Source organism: Hemicordylus capensis, chromosome 3, assembly GCF_027244095.1.
Source record: "Hemicordylus capensis ecotype Gifberg chromosome 3, rHemCap1.1.pri, whole genome shotgun sequence".
In the NCBI taxonomy this organism is placed as follows: domain Eukaryota; kingdom Metazoa; phylum Chordata; class Lepidosauria; order Squamata; family Cordylidae; genus Hemicordylus; species Hemicordylus capensis.
This window is the reverse complement of record NC_069659.1, coordinates 89,823,252-89,848,445: the sequence shown is the minus strand read 5'-3', so window position 1 is coordinate 89,848,445 and position 25,194 is coordinate 89,823,252. Positions and strand designations below refer to the sequence as shown.

Sequence of the window (25,194 nt, the reverse complement as noted above, 5' to 3'; positions counted from 1 at the left end):
GTGGCAGGACCAGGAAGCAAAGAGTTCCCCTGCTCTGTCCAACTGTTGATCCGAATTCACTTCGGGACTGGCTTCACTTCGCTTGCTCCTTCCGCTCCGAGGCCCTAAGCCTCTTTCATTTTATGTTGGTCTCTCGAAAGCCGCCGGCTGAAGAGTTGCGCTCGTTTCGCTTTGTCCGAAGCCCTCTGCGGAGCTTTTTCACTCAAAAGGCTTGTTGTGATGCGTATCCCCGTAGATACCAGCACCAGCCGCCGCTTCACGCCGCCCTCCACCACTCTGAGTCCGGGCAAGATGAGCGACACGCTGCCGCTGGTCGGCCAAGAGAACAGCAGCGGCGCCCTGGTGGGGAAGCTGAGAAGCGCAGACCGCAGCATGGTGGATGTCTTAGCCGATCACCCAGGCGAACTGGTCCGCACCGACAGCCCCAACTTCCTCTGCTCTGTCCTGCCCACCCACTGGAGATGCAACAAAACTTTGCCGATCGCCTTCAAGGTAAGAGGCTGGGGAAGAAAGGGTGGGGTGTGTATGCGGAGAGAGGATCACTAAACCGAATTAAGCTTGGGTGGGTGAGTGGAAGAATATCCAAAACGCAGGATTTTACTGTGACTTCTGTCAGTCTACCATCTCTTATCACTGGTCGGACCCCATCGCAAAGATATTTGAGTGGTGCGAAGATTCAGGGATTCCAGGTGTAACTAGTGTAATTTGGGGACTGCAGCCCGTTCCTCTGCATGTTTACTCGGAAGTAAGTCTCACCGAGTTCAGTGACTCGGTCTCAAGCAAGTGTGCTAATCACAGCCTCAAAGTGCAAGCTGCCAGCCTTCAGATCAATAGGGAATTTTGCTTCGCCTTGAAGGCCGTGAGGATTGAATCCCTAGGATGAACTGAGAGGGAATTTTGTAATGCAGAAAAGGTGTTCGAGGGCCGCAGAGAGTTAACCCAGGCCTGGGCAAAACATGGCATTCGGGCCCTCCTCTTGCACCCCACTCCAGTTCTGTACATGAATTGACACCTTGGGGCCCCTCAGCCTTGTGGAGCCATGGGGCAGGTTGCTTTCTTTGTGGCCCTAGATGTAATGTATCCTATGCATGTTTTCTCGGAATGGGTTGCTCTCAATTTAGTATGCATAAATTACAGCCAGGCTGCCGACTCCAGTAGCAAGACTACTGAAATGAATGAGACTCTCCAGTGTGTATAGGAGCCATGGAGCATGACCCTAAGCATGTTTACTCAGAAGTAAGTGCTACTGAATTTAATGAGATTCCCCTCTCCAATACTGCTGCCAGTGCGCAAGCCTATGCTCCTTACTTGAGTCTTAATGAACAGTGGGACTTACTTTTGAGTAAATACGCATAGCCTTGCATTGTTAGTTCACTAGTGTCACCACCATCACTTACTGTGCCTTGAATATACTTACTCCTATAATTCATTTCTTAATCCAGAGGTGGACTGTGTTCAGTTTTGCTTCCTCTGCTGCTTTTTCACTGGCCCACCAATTGCCCTAAATTTTTAAAGCACAGACTCTGATCATAGTTAAGCCATAACTAATCAGTGTTAAGCGATCCAGAATCTGCACTCTTGCTTAGGTCCATAAGAAGAACTACCACCTTGCAGGATCAGATCCATGCACTTGGTCGCAGTATTGTATACAAAATTCCCAACAACCAGCAGGCATTAGATGGTCCACTCATAGCCAGTGCCCATCTTCTGCGCACCCTTGTCCTAAAAGAGGTTCCCTTCAAGAAAAATGCTACCTAAGATCACCCAGAAGTTCTATCTTCATTCTGCTCATCATACCGACCTGTGAGCCTTAATCTTGCTGTTTTAAGGATACATGTTTGGAAGTGCAGGGGGGCTTCCTTCCGAGTAAATGCCTTTAGGGACATCAATCAGCACAAGAGTGCAGCGAAAAGGATCAAAGGACATCACACCAGAGGTGCGTGGAGGACAAGGAGTGATACAGGTAAGTAAATATCTTGGAGGCAAACTATTTCACTGGAAGATGAACCTGTTTTGTTTTGGTCAGGATATGTTTTTTATTTGCTCCTGCTCTTGCTGGTGGTGTCAAAATCCATTACGGAATTAAAACCCCAATTCCCAAGCCAATTAAGCAGAACCCCCGCCCCACATTTAGTTCGATTTCTCCCCCCTGGTTCCAAAAGGTTGGGATCCTATTTCCATATTACTGGATTGTGGGTAGAGTAGGTCTGTGAAATTTGGGCATGGAAATTTTTTTCATGCAGCCCATAGGCACGCTCGCCTGGAATTATGAAAGCTCTTTTGTCCCCCTGATTTCGGTGGAACGTCCAAGCGCACTTAGGAGCGGATCCTTACTTATTTCCAAGGAAATGGCTCTTAGGAAGGTCTCATGAAACGTGTCAGTATCATACACAGCGCCACAGGATTGCCGGCCTCGGCCTCTTTCTCTTCCAGTGTTTGCCCCACCTGAGTGCTTTGGGCTTCCTCACTCATTTTCATGGCCTTGTCCAAACACAGCAGGCTGCGAACACAACAGGCCCTCTGATTTCAGTATTGCAGTCCCTTCCTCCTCCTCCTGCTCAGCCTGCAGAAGGAAAGTTTGCCGAGGAAAAGCTTTGCCCTAGAAAGACTCTCCCTCGGGCAGTTCCTTCACAAACGACAGAATAAAGCTTCAACTTAAGGAGTAAGCCTCACCGATCTCAATGGGGCTTATTTCTGAAAAAGCATGGGTAGGCTTGTGCTATAGAAGGAGTAGAGGGACAGATTTGGTGAGAGAGGTGTGGGATTTGTTTTGCGCTGTGAGGAAAGGTGGGAGGGCGGGGTAAGGTTCGGGACGGGATGGATGTGTCCGATTTCAGGGCGAAAAAAAGACCCACACATGCCTAGGGAAGGATACCGCCGCCTGCCTCCACTCCAGGCACTCAGTTCTTATGCAATTGATTTGAATGGGCTCAGGGACTTACTACAACATCCTTTGGACATGAAAGCCCAGCCTATCCTAGGGTCCAGCATCTGAGGGCCTGCCTGCTTCACGAGAGGAGGCACCTGCAAACGCTTCTTGGTAACGGAAGGCGGCTGAGCTCCCCTGGGCGTGCTTGTGGAGGGCACCGCAGTTGACACTTCAGACCCAGTTTAAGTGCAGCTATCTATAACTGCCCATCTGCAGATTTTAAACATCGAGCCTCTCTGTAGGGGCTGCAGGTGATAAGGCCCGCTTTCCGAACCGCTGGAGGACCGATCCTCAGACAGGATCTTGAAAGAGGAGGTCTCTTCCACTTCATAAACTGGCTTCATTCGACCCTAAGTAGGTTTCCTGGGTCGTAAAGTCTCCTTGGGACGCTAGTCTAAGGAAGAGTGCTGGGCCAAAACTTAAGCAGTCGCCAGCCAACTTCGTTAAATCCAAGCAGGGCGCGCTGAAATGGTTTGTAGTCCCAGCTGCTTGGCCAAAATCCAGTAGAACACTTACTTCGAAAAAAGTTTCACGGAAGCCTGTTGGATTGCTCTAGAATCAACGCTGGAGTTTTACAGAAGGTCGGTGTCTTTGGAGAAACCAACCTGTTGCTCTTTCGAGGTGATAGTTTTCTTCCTGGATAGTTCTCTTCCATCCGGATCCTAAACACAACTGACTTGTCTTGGGTCGGGAGTAAGTGGCAACTTACAGGGATCCGTACTTCTTTCTGAGCCATTAGACTGATGTCCCAGCAGGCTTGAGGGACTCTTTCCAATGTAGGCATCAGCTCTCCCCACGTAGGGTTACCTTACCACCACCCACCCACCTCATCCTATCGCCGTCGCCTGCACCAGTTAATCTGATCAACTATCCATCAGGACGAAATAGAATCGGATTGTATCGCGAATGCAAAGAAGGGGTTTACAGTCTTCTTCTGCTTTAGGGCTTGTCCCAACCAGCTTGGAGCCAAGGAGGACCGCGGGTCCTTTGCCCTTAAAAGTGCGGTTTCCGTTCCTTAGAGGCGACGAGCATCTCTAAAAGCCAAGCCTTTCCCATTTACTTCTCCTCGGCCTTTTCGCGCGCGCTGGCGCTCCTTTTCTCTGGCTTCACTTTAAAGACTAGGAGCACTGACACGCTTTGCAGAGCCGCCCTTCTAGGTAGGCTGCAATCCTATACTGCCCACTGGGAAGCGAGTCCCATGGAACTCACTCAGTAGGCCAGACCACTAGTCACGATGGCGGAGCCCCATTGAAATGAATGAGACCTAAGCGGGCCCGGACTGACTCGCCACACTGATTTCAGTGGTGCTCAGTCGTGACTAAACTAGTCCGGATGCTGCCCACTGGCACTTACTTCCCAACAAACAGACGTAAGGCTCTGCGCTGCAAGTACAGCACTTACTGGGGGGGGGGACTGTCACGCTTCTTGAACTCTTGCTTCCAAGCGGGCTGGCTACATGTGGTGCTCCTACACAGGCAAGCAGGCAGCTCCTCTCAATAGGCGATCTGGAAGAAGAGAGGCGCTTGGTGGTCTCATCCCAAGACTGCAGCCCCCGTAGCCGCCACACACCCGCTTGTGAATAATCCCCCCCCCCCCAATCGGGGCCTTATTTCCCAGTGAGGAGGCGCGCACACGGATCAGGCTGCGCACGGCTGAGACCCTGACTTGGTTTGGAGTAAACTCTATTCAAATGGATGGGAGCGGAGCTCGCTTTCCCAATCGAAAGGCGTGGAGGAGTGTCAGCCTGCAGGACATCCTGCCCGCCACGGGCCCTTCGGGCGTGTTTTGGAGGCATCCTCCGTCTGAACTCGGGGGACTCCACCTCTTGGGAAACGCGATTCCATTCGCGTACAAAACCTGGCCTGGCCGGTTGAACTGGTGGCCACGAGATTTGGGGGAAGGCAGCTGCCTGGCTCGCACGAGAGTGCACGCCCCGGTTGCAAATCGCTTGCTCCCCGCTGGCTCGGACGCCGGCCCCTTGCAGGGCTCCAAGCCGCAGCCCTCCAGGGACAGTCCCGGGGCCACTTCAGCAGCGGGGCTGCTCCGGAGTGCCGCGGGGTGCGTGCAGTGCAAGCTCTGCTGCCGTAGCCAACGGCACTTCCTGGAGAAGCCAGCGCCCATTCTTTCCCTTGCGGATCTTAATAGGGCTTGCTTTCAAGCCAGGGGGATCGGTGGCCGTGCGGATAATAAACGGAGAAGAGGAGGAGGAGGGGCAGCCGGCAGTGAGTGGGGTGGGCCGCTCGCCCCGCGGCCCTTCGAGTCACTCTTTCCCCTTTAGGCACGTAAGCGAGTGGACGTGGCCGGCCGCTGCTGCTAATGAGCAGGGAAGCTCTCGCATTAGGAGGAGGCCGAGTCCCAACGTCCCGCAGATCAGGCCTCCTGTAAGGGGATCGTAGCCGGCCTCTGTTGGCGGCTGCCTCGGCCCCACTCTCCTTCCTTCCCTGAGGGCTGACAGCAGCGGCTACGTGACGGCGCTGCTTAGCTGCTCTTCCTCCGACTCTGAGCAGAGCTATTCCGCAGCGGCGAAATTAAACTCAATTACCTGTCGGGATCTCTAAGAAGCAGCCGAGTATGAAAGCAACTGTTCACAGCGATTCGGTGTCTTCTTGCTCCGTTCCTCCACTTTCTTTTATGCCTTTTAACCAACCCCCAGCGCTGAGTGAGAAGCCCATCTGGTTTCGACCCCACCTGGCCTGTTGCTTGCTTTTGAGAAAGAACAAGGTTGTTAGAAAATGCATTGATTTCTTCAAAACCAAACCAAACAAAAAGCCCTCATCGGTCAGATAGCAGAAAGAAAGCAGCAGCAACCCATCAGACCTGTAAAGGAAGGGTGTCTGTTTTATGCAGAAAATATTTGCATCCCCGTGTCTTCCCCTTCCCTTCCAAATAACTGGCCCTTGATTTAGATTCTAAATATCTATCACCCTTTGCAACAATGAAATCAAGAGTTTTTAAATGGTCAAAACAGCCAAGGGACCTGCTTCGTTCCAACCTGGGATGGGGTGGGAAGGAGATGCCGACAGAATGTTCTGTGAACAACAAGGCTTGAAACTTGCGGGTTAGTAGGTACCACACCCTACCGACAAGTCACTTGTGTTTTCTTGTTTTTATTCCCTCACTCCTGCCCCCAAAAACCCAAATCGAATGAGGTACTGGAGAGGAAGCTCTAACTGCATTTATTTTGTTTTCTTTGCTTACATGAATTCTTTATTGTAGGCATAACCAAATACTTTCCACATCTTTCTCTCTCTCTCTGTTGGTATTGTTTAAATAAACGTTAAGAATAAAATAGTGGCAAGTAAGTATTATATCAACTACCTGTTTTCTGCAGCTTTCTTTTCAATATTCTAATGCTGCAGATCAAGAAATTCACATTTTGTAGAAGAGTTTTAGTAAAGTCAAGGATGCAGTTAGTTCTGCTCTTAAATTCTGTTTATTGATACACCTTCTGGCATTCTATATATATATTTCTAGAGCATCTAATATAAACTATCTACTTCCATCTCAAAGTCCAGATTTGCTAAAATCACTGATGCCGATTCCCACCTAAGCTTAAATGCACTTAAGTTATAAATTTCATTGAAAGTTATGGTATTGATTCCTTTTCAAGTAAATGTGGTTAGGATTACAGTGTAGTTTGACATAATTACTCAAAAGTATCTCTCATTGGTTTCAATGTGTCTTATATGCAACTAAAGTTGTGGTAGGGCGTAAGTCCCAGTGAACTCTGTGGGATTTTCTTATGAGTAAAAATGTGTAGAATTGCACTTCGGTCTCTGTATAACAGTTTAACTGGTTTGATCTGCCCATAATCTTGTGCTAGCCTGTAGTCACTTTACTAGTTATAACAGCAGCTTACTAGCATGATACTCCTTCCATACATCTTTACAATGCAGAATTATTCATTATCAGTCTGGTTTTTAAAAATATATTCAGAGTACTGCACTTTAGTGGGATTAAATAACGTTAACTGTGACTATTCAGATTTAATTCATATGCAGATCATGTTGTAAATATAATTTTTAGGGACAGAATGTCATCTTATTTTGCAAAAGTCACTTTTGGAAATGCAGAATTTTTCTCTTCAAAATAAAGATGTAAGAATTAAATGAAAAGTGAGAAAATGATCTCTCATTATTGTTACCATTTCATTAATTGTAATATAATGCAATTTAGTGCAATAATTTTCTCAGCCTGAACTAAAGTTTTTTTTTAATTAAGGAAAAACTGTAAGATTTCATTGTGCTGCAGTTTAGGATTGTTGATATGCCACTGAACTTGCGTAAGAGATATTTTTATAAGCTGAACAGTCAAGCAAAATACTAGCTATCTCCAGTCAGCAAGTTCTTACTTATCTGTTTAGTCTGTTTTATAATGTAAATGTTTGTGTTTCTGTGCCTCTTTTACAACTTTACTTACCAGTTGCTTTCTCTTGGGCCCAGAGATTCCCCTCCCCCTTTAGTATTTCGCTAAAGTTTCTTGCATCATGTTGTAAAAACTGAGAGTTGAAAAGAAAATTCTTCTGTGGGATTTTTTTTTAAGCCTAAAAATATTCCTCTTGTATTTGAGACTTTTTTGACTACTAACATGTATGTATGGAGATACATGCATAGTTTCAAATGTGATTTCTTTAAAATGTTCCTTGTTTTCTCATAGTATTGTTCATTGACTTCATACAATTTTGATTTGCAATTGGAAAAGCAAAATATTGCATGTAGAACAATACTGCTGTAATGCCAAAATATCCCACAATACTTTTCACAGAAAAAATAATCAGCAAATAAGGGTCCAGTCGTATGTATGCTTGTTTTGGGAGGAAGTGTTGTTAAAAGGAATGTGGTTTCCTCCTCAGTAAATAGGGCTAGACTTGGGACAGACCTTCATAATATTTACTCAGAAGTAAGCCTCCTGTGTTCAGTGAGGCTTACTCCCCAGTAACTGTGTTTAGGATTGCAGCCTTAGAGCACAGTCCTAATTATGTTTAGCCAGTGGTAAGCCCAGTTGATTTCAATGATATTAACCTTCAAGTGTGTATAAGGCTGCAGTCTTAGGCTAATTTCTTAAAACACTGATTCCCAGAGGGCCCAATTAATGCCAGACCATATCTGGTCAGCTGTCCTGGCCCTCCTGCTAGAGATTCCTAGAAGCTTCAGAAGAAAAGGCTAGCAGCTGCTGGCACACTTGCCCAGGGAAGCATACGGGGCGGGACAGCATGAAGATGTATGGTAATTAACACAGGATGCTCTCCCCTATGTGACCAAAGAAATATAGGACCCTCTAGGGCTGAAGAGATTAAGAAACATAGGACCAGAAAGGGGAGAGAGAAGGTGGGAGAGGGCCGCACAAAAGTATGCAAACTTGCAGCCTAAATCTAGGACATCGCATTGCACTGCACACGTGCCAGCAACGGCTCTTTCTGGTTCTGCTTCTTCCATTAAAATGTGATTTAACTTTGGCACAAACAATTTTTTTCAAATTTGAAAAAGTGAGTTGACTGTGACATTTTATTGACTTTGTACAGAGGAGGACAAAAGATGACAGGATGAGCTGCTGAGGAGGGCTGGGTAGAGGGAAATGCGAAGCGGAAATTTCAACACACAATGAGCTTTCAGCAGAAGTGAAAAGAATTTTTTTTTAGACGTTGCAGATTACTTGGAACTTGTGGGCCAAACGAGAGGGCCAGTATACGTATAAGGAGATTTTGATCCTCCAGCAGTTAGAGGGCTTCTAAACACTCTGATTCTAAGCAAGTTATGTAGAAGTAACGGCTACTGATCTCAGGTGGACTTCCATGTCTTGTGTTGGTGAGTTGGAAGGCATATAAAGAGGGGTAGGCAAAACCCTTTTAGAGTTGATTAGAAATAGCAATGTGGTGGTGGAACACACTGGAGAAGACAACATAACTAAATGAAATTAAAGTACAAAATGGTAAGAAGATGAGACCAAAAAAAAGTCAAGCACTGCTAAGGACAGGTAGCGGGGGTGGTGGGGGGGAGGAAATTACAAATGGTGACTGACATCCTGACTAGTGAAGCACTGGGGAAAGAGCACTGGTGTAGCTTCTGACGAGTTCTAGACTAATGCTGCACCAGTGCTCTGTGTGTGTGTGTGTGTGTGTGTGTGTGTGTAATTTCAGTGACTGCCACTTCCCCTGGAAGCCCTCTGTGTCACCAGAATATATGTCCCCGAGGGTATGTATGCATATTTTTGTCCTCTTCTTGGAGAAGGGGAAATGGTTGAAGTTTGCCTTCACTACTAGGGATGTGCACAGAACCGGGCTGGGGAAGTTTGAAGGTGGTGGGGGTTGATTTTAAGGGGAGGGGAGGGTGAACTTCCCCCTCCCTCCGCTTCCCCCCCACTGGGGCTCCATTGCAACCCGGTCCGGCGGGGCAGCAGTGTACCTCCCTGCTGCCCTGTCCACTCCTCGGACTGGAAGTATGCAGAAGTAACCAGCGCACATGCACATGTCAGGCATGTGTGCATGCACGTTGCGCTCACACACAGGTTGGACATGCGTGCGATGTGTGCACCATGTGTGCACACATGCCAGGTACTTCCGCTAACTCCTGGTCCGAGGAGCGGACGGGGCAGCAGGGAGGTATGCTGCTGCCCTGCCGGACTGGTGTGCAATGGAGCGCCAGCAGGGGGAAAGCAGAGGGATCTGCAGAACCGCCAGTCATTAGAACTAGTTCAGAGGCCCATAACGGGCCTCCGACCCGATTCTGTGCACGTCCCTACTCACCACTAATGTCAGCAGAGGAGCTGAGTTGAACTTCAGAAGCACTGGTGCTTCATTAGTCAGGAGGTCAGCCAGTATTTTCGCTTATGCGTGCACACACGGACACAATTGGATAGTAATTATTACATCGGTACCGGGATGGGACTCTTTGTAATGAAAGATAGAGTAAAATACTAACTATCATATGTAGAGGGAAATCCAAGTCAAAGCAGTAGAATTCTACTTCTGTAAAACTTGTTTAACTGATAGGTGAAATTATTATTATTATTATTATTATTATTATTATTATTATTAATTCATTTTCTATACTACCCTTCCAAAAATGGCTCAGAGCAGTTTACACAGAGAAATAATAAATAAATAAGATGGATCCCTGTTGCCAAAGGGCTCACAACCTAAAAAGAAACACAAGATAGACAGTGACTGGAGGTACTGTGCTGGAGGTGGATTGGACCAGTTACTCTCCCCCTGCTCAATAAAGAGAATCACCACATTAAAAGGTGCTTCTTTGCCAAGTTAGCAGTTAGCAAATATAGCAACAGCAGTATCTCATATGAACAAGCAAGGCAAGTTGTGCTGCCCACCCAATGCAGTCTCATTATGTCAGCTTTGTACACTCAGTCAGGCACATACTCTGGTTTGCTGCTTGTCACTCATGCAGCACTTCTGATTGGCCAAGGACTTTACAGTCAGTATTGTGCTTGTGAGACTTGTCCCTTCTGTTCTCATTTTGCAGCTGCGGGAATTGAGACTGAAAGACATGCAAAGCAGCTTCAGATGATGATACCGAATGCAGGGAGGGCAGTATGTGGGGAGGGAGGTGTGTCCTCTGCTTGTACTTCCTGTGTAGCATCTGAAGTAGGGAGTTGTGTGTCTTCCTCAGAGGGAAACCTGTAAGCTTGTCCTCCATCAGAAGCTCAGTCATCTTACCAAGGGGGAAATAGGTAGTTGTTGCCTTTTGAACTTAACACACTAGCAACAGGACATGTACTCATGCTTCCCCTCCCTTGCATTTATTTATTTATTTATCATATTTTTATACCACCGGATATGTACATCTCTAGGTGGTGAAGGCCTAAACTAAATTTAAATCTTCACTCAGGGTGCTCTCTCTGATAGATCACACTAAGATTATGCTGATGTGCATTAATCTGTAGTGGCCAGAATGCCTTGAGGATGCTGTATGACTAATCTCTTCGATCCTTTCCCTATCCTGGTCCCATTGCCCTTTTCCAGCCATTTCTGTACAGTGCAACAGCTTTGCATACAACCACTACCCTGTGCCTGGAGGCTGTTGCTGGCACGTGTGCAGTGCAATGTGATGTCCTAGATTTAGGCTGCAATCTTATGCATACTAACCTGGGAGTAAGCCACACTGAGCACAGTGGGACTTATTTCCATGCGACTGGATTCAGCTTTTACTCACTGCATCACCAAAGATGCCACTTCATGCCAATGCTTATTCCAGTTCTATTGAAGTCAATTATACCTATTTCCAAGCAAATACATTTGGGATGGAAGTCATATTTCTCTGCTCTACTGTGCTAAGTTAGTCTGTGTGATTTCATCCTTTAAAAAAAAAATCACTATATTTATATTACTTCACTTGCTTTTCTTTCTCCTGATTCATTTGTGGTGATTATCCCACTTAATTTGTTTTGTTGCTTTTTCAAATTACATGTAAGAGACTAAAGAGTTTTCTATTTAATATTTTAGGTAGTGGCCTTGGGAGATGTCCCTGATGGAACTCTGGTCACAGTAATGGCTGGAAATGATGAAAACTATTCTGCAGAACTCAGAAATGCTACTGCTGCCATGAAAAACCAAGTAGCACGATTCAATGACCTGAGATTTGTGGGCAGAAGTGGAAGAGGTATGTATATATTTTGATTGCACTTAAATGAAAACATGACATATCGGAAAGCTTTGCTTGTGGAAACTGTAGTTGCAGTTCTTGGATCACTTTCTTTTGAAATAATCCTTGTAACTTCAGTACAATTGTATCAAAGTAAGCAGGCTTGAGGATTTCAGCATTTATGAGGCTAACCAAAGTCCACACTAGTGGCACATTGTGGTAAATGATTGCAAAGTGTAGACTATTACCTCATTTTAAATAATACATTTGTGGAACGAAGCTTACTAGCTAAATTTTGCACTGCCATCAAATAGTACAGATCCATCTCTGGAGCAAGGGTGCCTTGATTTGTGCCTGCACTATATATGGCCAATAGTGTGGGCATGGATGGAGGTCTGTTAGGTGCTTGGATATGCATGCAGAAATCCCTTGAGTGGATATTCACATTGACTTCAGTGGAGAAGGCAGCACTGCAAGGAACGGAGTCAATGGGAAAGGCAGTGTGCCCACTGCAGCAGTCTGCTTGAGAGAAAATTCTGCCAGATTTGGGTGATTGGTTCTGACAACTTTAAATGGTGATGTAAATTTTAGAGGTGCTTGTTCTAATGGTTAAGATTTTATAAGATGAATGGGAGAGCCTGAGTACACTTTGGAGTATTCATGCGCATGTGGTCCCATGGACTTGAATGTTTAGTGACTAAAAATGTATATTTCTGTGATGTGCGATCTATCTATCTATCTATCTATCTATCTATCTATCTATCTATGCTAAAATATATAAATAGTACCATGCCTGTAGGCCACACTCATATAAACAGAGAATAATATGCCCTGTTATAATGGGCAAATACTCTGTCATCTGACATTATGTTATCAGTTGAAAGATTTTAAAAATTATTTCACAGTGAATTTGGTAGAATATGGCATATTTTTACTATTATAGGAAATAATTCTTAATTGTATTGCTTCCTGTAATACAAACTAATTTGAAATCATTTTACATTCCATTCCTATTCATGTAACAAGTTTAAATGACTTTGGCTACTCATGCAGAAAGTACTTATTTGTAGGTTTTCAGAATTTGATCCGCAACAGTAAGGCTAATTCACTTTTGCAAGTAAAACTATTTGCATTTAGGGTAATGCAGTTAAAAGTATTTAACTGTATCTCTGTATTGTAGACATATTGGCTTTCTATTTGTGAGCTGTAAGAAATGAAATTAATGAATTTGAGTAACTAGAACAAAACACTGCAGGTTAGAGGTAGTTGACTGCTAAAATAACAAACTATTTTGCAATGACTTATGATCTTTGCATTGGTAATTCTATACAGAGAGTGTATTTTGTTAGGTTGCCCTTAATCAGTTCTCCTGTTTAAGACAGAAGTGTATCTGAAAAATTTCTATTGATTTTTGCTACTGTAATTTCAGCTGGGCTGCTCCTAATAGTGATCTAAGAGCCAAACTGTACAAGATATTATAGACTTCACTGGCCTTGACATGCTTAAATTTTCTTTAGTCAATCACAACTGCAGTGGGCCTGATCTGATAGGCCGGAGGGAATTAATCCTATCCCCATTGTTGCAGCCTTGAACTGTATCTCCCCCTGCTCCCCAACCACTGCTACCTGCAGCAGGATTGAAACTCTTTTTGGAATAATAGAAGCTTTCCTCCTTGGGCAAATATAGCTGCTGTCAGGTGTGTGTGTCCAGATTGGGACCATGGTGGGGACAAAGTATTAAAGCCTTCCTCCTTTCATGTAGTGATCTCAATTTGCCCCTGTGACTGCTATTGACTAGAGACAAACTATGCATGTTAGAACGAAAGACAAGTTTAGTGTTGTGTGCAGTTTGTCATTCTCTATATTTTAGGGCCAAGTTGGCAGCCTTGTCTTAATATGTTTACTTGGAAGTTATATCGCCTCCCTACCTCCCACCCCGCTTTTTAAAGGGATGTTTTTCCAAATGTTTTTCCAAACTACCTTCGTACTGTAGTTCCTTTTTTTTTTTTTTTTTTTGCAAAGGCGCCTCTTGGACTGGACTTCCAGGTAGAAGTCTAGTCCTCCACATGGGGGGAGGGGGCAAATGTCCCGATGGGGGTTGAGGTGGCTGTGCCACCGGCCTGCACTGGAAGGTCAATCATGCAATACTGTGGCCTGCACAGTGTGACTCACGAGCAACATAGGAACATAGGAAGCTGCCATATACTGAGTCAGGCCACAGGCCCATCTCGCTCAGTATTGTCTACACCAGGGATGGGGAACCTTGGCCCTCCAGTTGTTGTTGAACTACAACTCCCATAGTTCAAAAACAGCTGGAGGGCCAAGGTTCCCCACCCCGGTCTACACAGACTGGCAGCAGCTTCTCCAAGGTTGCAGGCAGGAGTCTCTCTCAGCGCTATCTTGGAGATGCCAGAGAGGGAACTGGGAACTTTCCGTTCTTCCCAGAGCGGCTCCGCTCCATCCCCTGAGGGGAATATCTTCCAGTGCTCACACTTCTAGTCTCTCTTTCATATGCAACCAGGACAGACCCTGCTTAGCAAGGGGGCAAATCATGCTTGCTACCACAAGACCAGCTCTCTTCCTTGAGACCAACTCTCTTCCTTGTGAAAACATGATGTCACATGCTCACAACACTTGGAAGTCGCACTGTGCACTGAGTGGCTCCCCTGCTCCAGGCCCAGCCAGGCCCAGCACCTTAGCTGCTGTGGAAGCAAGGGGCCGTGGACTGGCTGCAGGCAGGCCCATTCAGCCTACCCCAGCCATTCAAGATGGGGGGTCCACAGGCGGGCAGGCTGCAAGCAGACTGCAGACTGGCCTCAGCTGCCCTCGGAGTCATGCGCTTGGCCATCCGGTGCTGACTGGTGGTGTGGACACCACCACCTGCCCCTGGCAGTCATGGCAGGACATTGGCGAGGCGGCCCAGACTCAACCCAAGCCCACTGCATCTTTAAGTGGCAAGACTATCCATGCAACATGTGGTATGTGCAGGCAGGGGCGCACCTAGGTAATTTGGCTCCTGGGGGGCCTCCAAATGGCCAGGGGGCTCTGAAGGCCACCCTGCATATGCCCCGTCAAACCTCCATTTTTTATTATTATTATTACCGCGGTTGAATTGTGGCTGCCGGGGGGGGGGAGTGGAGCAGTCCTTCTCCCCCCTCCTCTGGTAGTGGTGGGGGCCAGAGCAATGCTGGGCCCGTCTATTCAGGCCAGCATCTTTTTCCAGCTGTGAAGCATGCCTGCACAGTTCAGAGATCGCCGCAAGTCTGGTGCAAGCACGGGCTTGCAACAATCTCAACTGTGCAGGTGCGCCTCACAGTGGGAAAAAGATGGACGGATAATTTGATTCCTCTCAGCTCCTCCAGTTCCTTGTCTTTTTTCCCTGTAGAGGCCTCTCTTTCTGGATTATTCTTTGCTATTTTATTATTTTATATTTTTTATTCTACTCTTTATCACCTGGGAAAAAGACACTGGCCTGAATGGACGGGCCCAGCATTGCTCCAGCCCCTGCCACTGCCAGGGGAGGAGGGGAGAGGGAAGTAGGACAGCTTTGCTCCCCCCTTCCCACAGCCACCGCTCGGCCACAGTAATAATAAAAAAACCACAGAGGTTTAGTGGGGTGGATGCAGGGTAGCCTCCAGAGACCCCCTGGCCATTTGGAGCCCCCCCCCAGAATTTGGAGGACTGGACCGGGTCCCCAAGGTCCTGGGGTTAGAGCCCCTCTGTATGCCAGTTAGTGGGAAGTATCTTATTCAGAATTTCTTCTAAAAATAAAAGATTTTCAGCTTTCCCTGAGCATGTTCTTGTGTAAGAAATAGTGCATTGAAGATTATCTTGTGGTGGCGGCAGAGGTGGGGGGCGATGAGCCAAATGCCTTTAGGTCCAGGCTCCAGAATTACCTAAGTGCACCTCTGCATTTACTAGTGTGAAAACATCATATACATCAATGTAGTTTATGAAGCAGGCTGACTTCTTATCTATTTATTTATTTAGTACATTTATATACTGCCCCATACAAAAAAGATCCCTGAGCGGTTCAAAGTCTAAAGTAAGTGATGATGTTTTTATGTCTTTAATCATTGTGAAGAAGGCAGAATTTGAACAGTTCCTTCATCTTTGTGCTGTAGTAATGGGAGATGCTGCTATAACAGTTTAAAATCTCCTGCGTTACTAGTAAATATGATTAGTCTTGGCCATCTCTGCTTATACATTTGCAGGGTCAAACATAATGTGTCAGCAGTGGTGGATATGGCCAACAGCAATTCGCATAGCCTTGGCAGCTGGAAAACGTAGATTACAAGAACCGCTGCCAGCAATATATGTAACTATGAACTGGACATAAGGCTGCTCTTCATATCTTTATCTGGCTAAGGAGTCTCTCTCCATGTGGTGGAGGAACAGGCACACTACATATGTATGTGGTAACATGAGTGTATAAGTCTATTTGTGTGTAGAGTGGACTCAGGTAAACTACCCATTTTTAAGGAAGGAAGATTGATTCTTTCTTGCTCGCTTGCTGGCTTTCATTTATATCCCGCTCTCCTTCCAAGGATCCCAAAGCAGTGTCCATGGTTATGTTTATCCACACAACAAACCCATGAGGTGTGTTAGGCTGATACATACTGTAAGTGACTGGTCCTGAGTCATAAGTGGCCAGCCCAAACTGTTTCATGGCTGAATGAGGATTTGAACTCTGGTCCCCCTGGTCCTAGTCCAGCACTCTAACTGCCACACTGCACTGGCTCTTCACAAATTGGACGTAAATGCACGTGGGGTGCTCAGGCCTATTTTTACTTTATATGTGGTGGTGGTGGTGGTGGCTGTAGTGCTGCTGCTGCTGCTATCCACTTTCCTCTTGCCCAGATGGAGAGGGTCCTTCATTGAGTGAGACATGAGTGCATGTCTGAGGAAACTTAGGACTGCACACCACTGTTCCCTCTATCAGGGATTTCCAGATGTTGTTCACTACAACTCCCAGCATCTCCAGCTGCAATGGCCTTTGGTTGAGGATTATGGGAGTTGTAGTCAACATTTGGGAATCCCTGTTAGAGGGAACACTGCTGCACACCTGGTGAAGAAACATTGTATGAATTGACTCTTGGTTACAAATATAATTCAGGAAGATCTCATAAATGGGCTGATTCTCTTTAAAATGTGCTGATTTTGTCAAGACTGGGATTGGTCTTTTGATTTGTGCACAGCAAGCTTTATTTGATTCTTCTAAGAAAGCTTGCTTTTGTAGATTTTTTTTTTAAAAAATAAAATGCTTCTGCTGCTCTTTTAGCCTGATATGCAGAACTAGATAGCTTTTAAACCTGGCTGAGTTGCTTCTGTGCAGAAGATAATTGCTGGGGGAGAAATACCTAGAGTTGGAATTGTAGCTTGGTGATGCTAACGAATGATAATAATAGGGTAAAGCAGAGAAAATTATATCCATTTACTGAAAACATGAGTGATGCTGTAATGTATAAAAGGATCAGTCATTAAACATGTTCAGTTGTTATATAGAAGGCTGCACCTTTTCAGTAAATGGAATTCTCATTATGATTCAGAGTGTTTAGAAAACATTTTGAAGATCTAAACGTAGAGCTGGCAAAGTGTTTGAGAAGCTAATAAAAACAGGCCTGCACTTTGGTAGCTGGCTCTGTGAGTGAAGCCAGAAATCATAGTCTATATAGTTCCTAAGGTCACAACTAGAGTGTTGAGAAAGGAACAGAAGCTGTTAAGAAAATCATAGTCATTTATTTTGTGAATTCCATTCCATAATTTAGAACACTGATCATTTGTGTACAAAAGCAGACATAAAAATAAAGTTTGGCTGTAGTTGTCAGGGTAAGTTCAACAGAGATACTCTTGGGAACATTGTATGGTACTTAGGTCTGAAGGTTTGATCTCCATGGGCAATACCAGTTTTGAGTGAGTGACTAATATATGCTTTTCTTTATTTATACAAACTTGAACTGTTTCCTAAAGGTGTGGTTGTTTGCGTTAGAGTGCATGGTTTCTGTTATTCTTTTATTGCATTGGCTTAAAGCGTGAGGTCTAAGGTAGTTGCGTCAAAGGTCATGAAACCAGTACAAGAAAATTAACTTCTGTTAGTGCAGTGTGATGTTTCTGTGCAAATGAAGCTAGCTGCTCAGAAGCAGTAATATACATAAGCAATATGCAAAACATCATACAAAAGACAGTTGAAAGTTGGTGTGTACTGAAGTTTCTGTTATGAAACTTGGTCTGTAAAAATAAATATTCTCCACTACTTAATTTTTAAGACAAAAGTAGTGATTTTAGTGGAGGGAAAGCTTATCTGCCAAAATATTCATATTTCTCTCCCCCCCCAGTTCTGCTGGGTAGAATTGTTTCCCTAGCTGCTGTTTCTTTTTCCTCCCAGAATCACTTGTGCGATCACACTCAATCAGGGATCACACCAGCGTGGTGTAGTGGTTAGAGTGCTGGACTGGGAATGAGGAGACCCGAGTTCAAATCCCCATCCAGCCACGATACTTGCTGGGTGACTCTGGGCCAGTCACTTCTCTCTCAGCCTAACCTAAGGGTTGTTGTGAGAAGGAACTTAAGTATGTAGTACACTGCTCTGAGCTCCTTGGAGGAAAAGCGGGATATAGAATGTAATAAATAAATAAATAAATAAATAAGTTGCAAATGTCATCACATTATGTTGCTAGATAATCACTGGGATTTGAATGTACAATGATGTCATTGAGGGCAAGGGAGGGAAGTCTAAAAGAATGGCTGCTTTTACAAGAAGTGCCAAAATCACCAGCAAAGGAGAGGTGTTTGTTTATGTATAAAAATAATTTTGCGTTGGCAAATGTTTACATAAAACAGTAATTTTTGGCTGAGCAATATATAGAGCTGACCAGAATAGTTTAAAGCCATGACCATTCAAGTTCATATCTCTTTTTTCATGTCTCATGAAGTATTGTTAAGCTAGCATTCTGTAGAGATAGTAAAATCATAATGTCCAAGAATCATAACAATTATCTTGCAGTGTACCATCCCCTTGATGTATAGGCTGTGACACTTGAGTGAGAAGAAGCAAGTGGCTTATAGGCTGCTGCTGGGTTAGTGTAAATCTCTTCTCTCATAAAAATAGCCCTGCTGGATATTGACTCACATGGCAGCTCCTCCTTCACTTGCTCTCCCCATAGGCCAATGGGAGTGTCTCCCAGAATCGGCAATGACACTATGGGAGATGCTTTTATTTACAGGGTGTGTGTGTGCGCGCCTGCCAGTGAAGGCAATGGTGTAGCGAATCTGCTGACTGACTCATGCCATCACAAAGGGTTAGACAAGGTGGGCAGGTGTGGGCGCTCAGGCCCATCCTGACCTGTCTCATCCATGTTGCCAGCTCTGTCCTACATGAGATGAGAATACATCCATGGAAACAAAGATGTTGTATATGGTAGAGTTGGTCTGGCTTTCAGTACAAAACAGTTCTTCTTAGAAATTAGCAAATACAATTCTCACCTTGTTCAGTCCATTACTAGTAAAACCTGACTTTCTACCTGGTATTTCTGGCACATAGGCCCTAAAGCACTTACTTGGAAGTAGTCTTTTGATTTCAATACAACTTACTTCCATGTAAGCATGTTTAGGATTTCACTGTTTTCCTTTGTCTAATATTTATTATTATTATTTTATTTATTTATTTATTTTATTTATATACCTCTGTGGATTAACTGATGAAAAGTTTGTGTTTTGGTCTTTAAAAGGTTTTCACTTCACCCTCCCTTATATGTGTTTGCAAAGCCAAATATTTCTAATGAACTGCATCCAGATACTGTAAGGTATCACTAATATACATAATGTATTATGTAATAATAGCCACCTAATGGCACAGTGGGGAAGTAACTTGCCTAGCGAGCAAGTTGCTGGTTCAAATCCCCACTGGTATGTTTCCCAGACAATGGGGAAACACCTCTATCAGGCAGCAGCGATATAGGAAGATAATGAAAGACATCCTCTCATACTGCGCAGGAAATGGCAACGGTAAACCCCTCCTCTATTCTACCAAAAACAACCACAGGACTCTGTGGTCGCCAGGAGTCAACACTGACTCGACGGTGCAACTTTACCTTTATTATGCAATAATATCATTGTGATGTTGTTCAGCAGCCTGTTGAATAGAATAAATGTACACAAAATAGCTGTTTTGGATAGAACTTTATTTATTGTCTGCCAGTTATTAATTTTTTTTGTGGTATCAGCATTTGCCAGTTCAATGTAGCATCTAAATTCACCTGTTAATTCAGTATTACATCTGAAGAAAAAATGGTTAAAGATGAAAAACACTTTTAATAGATTATTCTGCTGTAAATCATGACTATATGAGCTTTCCCTTCTGTGAAATCAGTATATGATACCTTATTGCTGGGGTTACTAGCGAAGCTACAAGATGTAACAGGACAAAGCTATGGAAATTATTAGTAAGAGTGGAGATGGAATATCCACTATATTCAGACCTTGGAAACCATACAAAATCAGTGGTCCTTCCACCAGGAGCACCAGAGATCCTTTTGCGGGCAGAACTTGGTTTTCCAAAGTTGGAGCTCATAGTCATGAAGTTCTTATTGGATATTACAAATAAAAAATTTTTAAAACACTAAATAAATAAACTAACTTCCTTTTAAAACAGTGTTTTGAGAGATTAAAAGGCAGAAAGAATGACAAACTGATCTCAGTTTGCTTCAATTGTATCTTCTTCCATCTCTGGCTATTTTCATTTTGAATAATCTTTGGGAGTTGATCTGTTGGCATGACACTAGGGTAGGGAGAACTATCAAGATAAATAAATTGGTTGTGGAGTGGTAGGCTAAAAACTAAGCACCAGAGAGTATTTTCAGCTTTTAGATTTCAGACCATGCCAGCAGCCGTGATTGAAGGTCAATATAATCAAATTCCCCTTGTGCAAAGATCTTGTATTTGTGGCCTATCCCAATCTAGATTTGTCTCATCATTTGGTCTCCTGCCCCATATATGCATTGGTGAGAAATAAATACTGTACCTTAATAAGATAATGAGCTCTCATCATTTGGACCATGATAAGGAAAAGCTGTGTTTTTCTTTTTCTGCTATTAGATTGGGACCTTAGTATCAGTGTTCCCTGCAAGAGAGATTCCCAGATGTTGTTGACTACAATTCCTATACTCCCTAGCCAAAGGCCATTGCTGCTGGGAATGCTGGGAGTTGTAGTCAACAACATCTGGGAATCCCTCTTATGGGGGACACTGCTTAGTATTACTCAGGGCCTAGCATCATTTGCTTGGGCAGCCTTAAAGATATTGGCTGACTTTCTTAAGAGTATAAGGATTGAGTGTAAGGGGGGTTCCCTTATTTGATCTCTTTATGCTTCTGTTTTTTGGGTGCTTCTGTAATGGCAGATTGTATTGTTAGATTTGGGTGCAATGGCCTATGACTAAGAATAATAATTATTATTTTAACATTTATATCCCGCTCTTCCTCCAAGGAGCCCAGAGCGGTGTACTACATACTTGAGTTTCTCTTTCACAACAACCCTGTGAAGTAGGTTAGGCTGAGAGAGAAGTGACTGGCCCAGAGTCACCCAGCTAGTTTTATGGCTGAATGGGGATTTGAACTTGGGTCTCCCCGGTCCCAGTCCAGCACTCTAACCACTACACCACACTGGCTCTCTATACATACACACACTTGCATACACTTGACTTGACTATTAAAAATTGTTCTCCTTATTCAGATCCACTGAATGACATCCTGCCTAATTTAATAAAATAAGTCATATCCTTGAGACTACTCCCTGAATAGTACTATTGTGAAATTTGGTTCAGATATCAACCACTGTCTTTCTCTCTCTACCTATGATAAACATAACTCTGTGGAAAGGTACTTCTGTTTGTCCAGATATCTGGTTACATTAATCCTTTTTATCTCAAGCTTAATGAAACAAAATCGAAACCACCACAAATAATAAACCCACAATATCATCAAAACTTTTCTACAAAGCTTTTCCACAAAGCTTGTACAATAACTCTTCCCTAAATTAAAAGCTCAGCATTCCAGTCATTGCCAAATTTATAAAATCCTGCTACTTCACACAGGATGGTTTCTTTCCACCCATTTTAACTTTAATGAATCAATAAATTTGCTCATCACTGTCAAACTGCCTAGAAAATTTGTTAGGTGGTATATAAATGTAATAATAAAATAAATATCTTATTTGGACACCTCTATAACACATTTGCTAATTTTATGTTACAGACTAATATAGTAGTCCAAATAAAGTACATCATCATAATAAAATTATTTATATACATATACATCTCCACCTTAAGTGGCACAGCGGGGAAATGCTTGATTAACAAGCAGAAGGTTGCCGGTTCGAATCCCTGCTAGTACTATATCGGACAGCAGCGATATAGGAAGATGCTGAAAGGCATCATCTCAAACTGTGTGGGAGGAGGGAATGGTAAACCCTTCCTGTATTCTACCGAAGAAAACCACAGAGCTTTGTGGGCACCAGGACCAGAGTTGAAATTGACTTGATGGCACACTTTACTTTCTCTCTCTCTCTCTCTCTCTCTCTCTCTCACACACACACACACACACACACACACACACACACACACTCACACACACTCTCTCTCTCTCTCTCTCTCTCTCTCTTCCTCTCTCTCTCTCTCTCTCTTTTTCTCTCTCCAAGCATCTGGATACCAGCTGACATCCTAACAAAGCACCAGTGCAATGGGAGAAGCACTGGTGCTCAGGGACATAGCTGTAATTGTGCAGACATGTCGAAAGACTGTGAGCTGCTATTACCTAGCAGACTTGTGGAGCAGAGTGAGATATTTCCTCTCTTGCTTGTGCAAGAAAGGAAGCATCCTGTCCTATCTCTAGCCACTCACTGCAAGAACCAGGGTAATGGTGGCAGCAGGAGCCACGAGAGGAGGAGGAAGGATGTGGTAGTGGAGGCAGAAGGAGGAGGTGATGCCAAGAGCACTAGCACCATCCCCCAAATGGGAATAGTGGAAAGGTGATGGGGGGTGGAACACAAGCCACCATGGGGCTGGCTACATCACTGCTGGTTCTTCTGAAACTTAAACTAACTCTGCTCCACTGCTGGCTCAATGGAAGCAAATTTTGATGACCTCCACTTCCCCAGGGAGCACTCAGTACCATCCAAAAATGGAGGGTCACACAACCCTCCGGAGGGTCACACAACCCTCAGGGACTTATATTCAGATGTCACAGAGGGCTTCTGGGGTAAGGGGAGATTGTGTATTTGCGGGGGTGGGATTTCAACATACATACTAGCACTGGTGCCCCATCATCAAGAACTCTTCAGAAACCTTGGTGCTACACCAATACTTCTCCCATTGCACAGATGCTTTATTAGGATGACAGCCACCATTCTGAGGTTGTGTTCTGATAGACTAGACTTTTGTGTTGTTTGAAAAACAGAGTTTCAAAACTGGTACTAGCACTAAAAAGGGTAGTCCCTTAAAAGACATTCCTTTCCATTTTCTTTCAATGGCATGTGCTTCTCTGGAGAATAAAGCCAGCTTGCCCACTATTTCTCTTTAGTTTGCCAGGAAAAGATGTGAGCAAGACTAACCTCTAGCAACTACTCCTTTCCCCGCTCTGAACTTCACTGGGTAAGAGAGGGAAAAGCCATTTTAGAATGCATTAGATAGTCATGTGAGAAATAATCATAAGAAACAACAGTAAATAAAACATTTTTGTTTTTAAAAAAGTAAATTTGCAGCTGACAGAACCATATATCAAGGGTTTTGCCAGGAAAATGCCATGATTCTCATTTTGTTAAATAGCATGAAAGAAAAGCCTGTGCCCTTCATTCCCTGAGAGCACCTTATATGAATACACTTGAAGAAAATAAGCAGAATGTGGTTTTGGAAATGTGCATCAGCAGAGGCATGGTTGTTGCTCAAGGGTTGGCTGAAACTGGTATTTATGATTTCCGTAATATGTTCATAGCCAGAAGGCATTGGTCCATATCCAGAGTCAAGTTACATTTCTTGGCTTCATGACTGTAAAACATTTTTGGTGGTGGCAGTGTCAGCAGCATGGGTCTTGTGCGGGGAGCCACATGGAGCTTCATTATTTAAGGACATATAGTAATATAAATTTGCTGCTTATTTAAACATGAAAGTCTATAATATGATGTGAACTTGAAACTGAACAATGTGGAAATAAATATAATTGATTTTAAGGGATTATTCAAATGAGAAAAAGTGAGGGAAGCTATTTATGGTTGGTGATGTGGTTTTAAATTCTGTTGAAATCAATCGAAGACTGTGATCTATTGCAGAGAGTCTTCAGATGACACTCCCCAGTTCCCCAGAGTTCTGAAAGCACTATATATTAAACCTCCTTGGGAAAAGAGTGGATGGATCACTAGATAAATAAAATAGTAATAAATTAGTTTGCTCCAGCCAGTCTAGTGCTAGTGATACATGTCCCAATTCAATAGATGAGGGGGTGGATTTGTTGTAGGGGTCACAGTCATGATGGGCACAGTGGGTAGGAAGAATAGTGTGTCCACCATTTAAAAAAAACAAACAGTAAAGTAATCTCTAGCACTGGCGAGGGGAACACACACAACCTATAGTTACTTTTAAAATAAAAATAAAAATGGGGTAAGATTTACAATTCTGGGGCGTTATATGGAGGAGGAGTAGCTTTGCAGGTGTTCACTCCCCTCCTATTTTAAAAAGTTTATTTAAACACTTCCAGGCAGGAGTACTATAGTGGGGAGTGTTTTTCCTCTTAAGAAGTTTTATTTTAAAAAGAGTGTTTACAAAGTGGCACAGAAAGGTGGGTGTGGTGTCTGTCATCAGTGATGGCACAGATATTGGCCAGTAGTTTTCCTTTGAGACTTGCATAACCACATTCCACATACTTGAAAGGCCCGCAGTTGGTTTGCAATAAGAAGGAAAACGGAAGTAAATCAAATTTGTTTGTGGGAGGATGCAGAAGGGTTGTCTTAAAATAGACATTTGGCTTAATAGGAGTCTTAGTCTTTTCTTTTTCCCCAAACCAGAAGCTTCTCTCATACACATGCACACACATGATGGTAGCCTGAAATAACCCTTTTCATCACTGATTGATTGATAGGATTAGAAGATGACCTAGACAGCAAATGTGTACATTCCCTTGGAACTCTAGGCATGTCTTTTCCCATGTATTACCATGTAGATGTCACTATTGGTGGACTGAGGCTATTAGGGTGTGCAAGGGGGCTGGCCAAGCTCCGTGTTCTTGTGGGCCGCTTTCTTCTTCAGACAGAAGGCTAGAATAATCCAGCGCTCGCAGATGAACAAATCATAGACTCTTTAGCAGTATAGACTGCTTGGGTGCCATGAAGTCACTGTGTGGTTGATGTGCCAATGTGGTTTTTGTAAGATCCCTTTTGAAAGGCAGATTGAAAATGGTCCTTGCCCTGACCTGGTTGCCCATGAGATGAGAAAGGTGAGGCTAGTCTGCAGGACCTCAGAGTGTTCAAAGAGAACACGTTCACTTGATGGTAGTCAGAGGTGGTTTGAAGATTTAAGTACCTCTGTCTGAACCCAGAATATTCCACCTGGGTTTCCCCTCCCTGCCTGGAGAGGGGAAGCCTTAAAGAGGCAGCATTCTGGAGTCTGGCACTTCTCCTCTGTTCTGTCTG

General features: G+C 44.0%; 1 protein-coding gene across 5 annotated transcripts in view; it reads left to right on the top strand.

Moving 5' to 3' along the window:
• RUNX1 (RUNX family transcription factor 1) overlaps nt 1-25,194 on the top strand; it is a 284,318-nt gene that overhangs the window by 152,856 nt on the left and 106,268 nt on the right. For all 5 annotated transcript variants that reach the window (XM_053310339.1, XM_053310342.1, XM_053310338.1 and 2 more), the window contains 2 exons: nt 236-492; nt 11,385-11,541. In XM_053310339.1, coding sequence (XP_053166314.1) covers nt 236-492; nt 11,385-11,541 — 414 coding nt within the window. The remainder of the gene's footprint in view (nt 1-235; nt 493-11,384; nt 11,542-25,194) is intronic.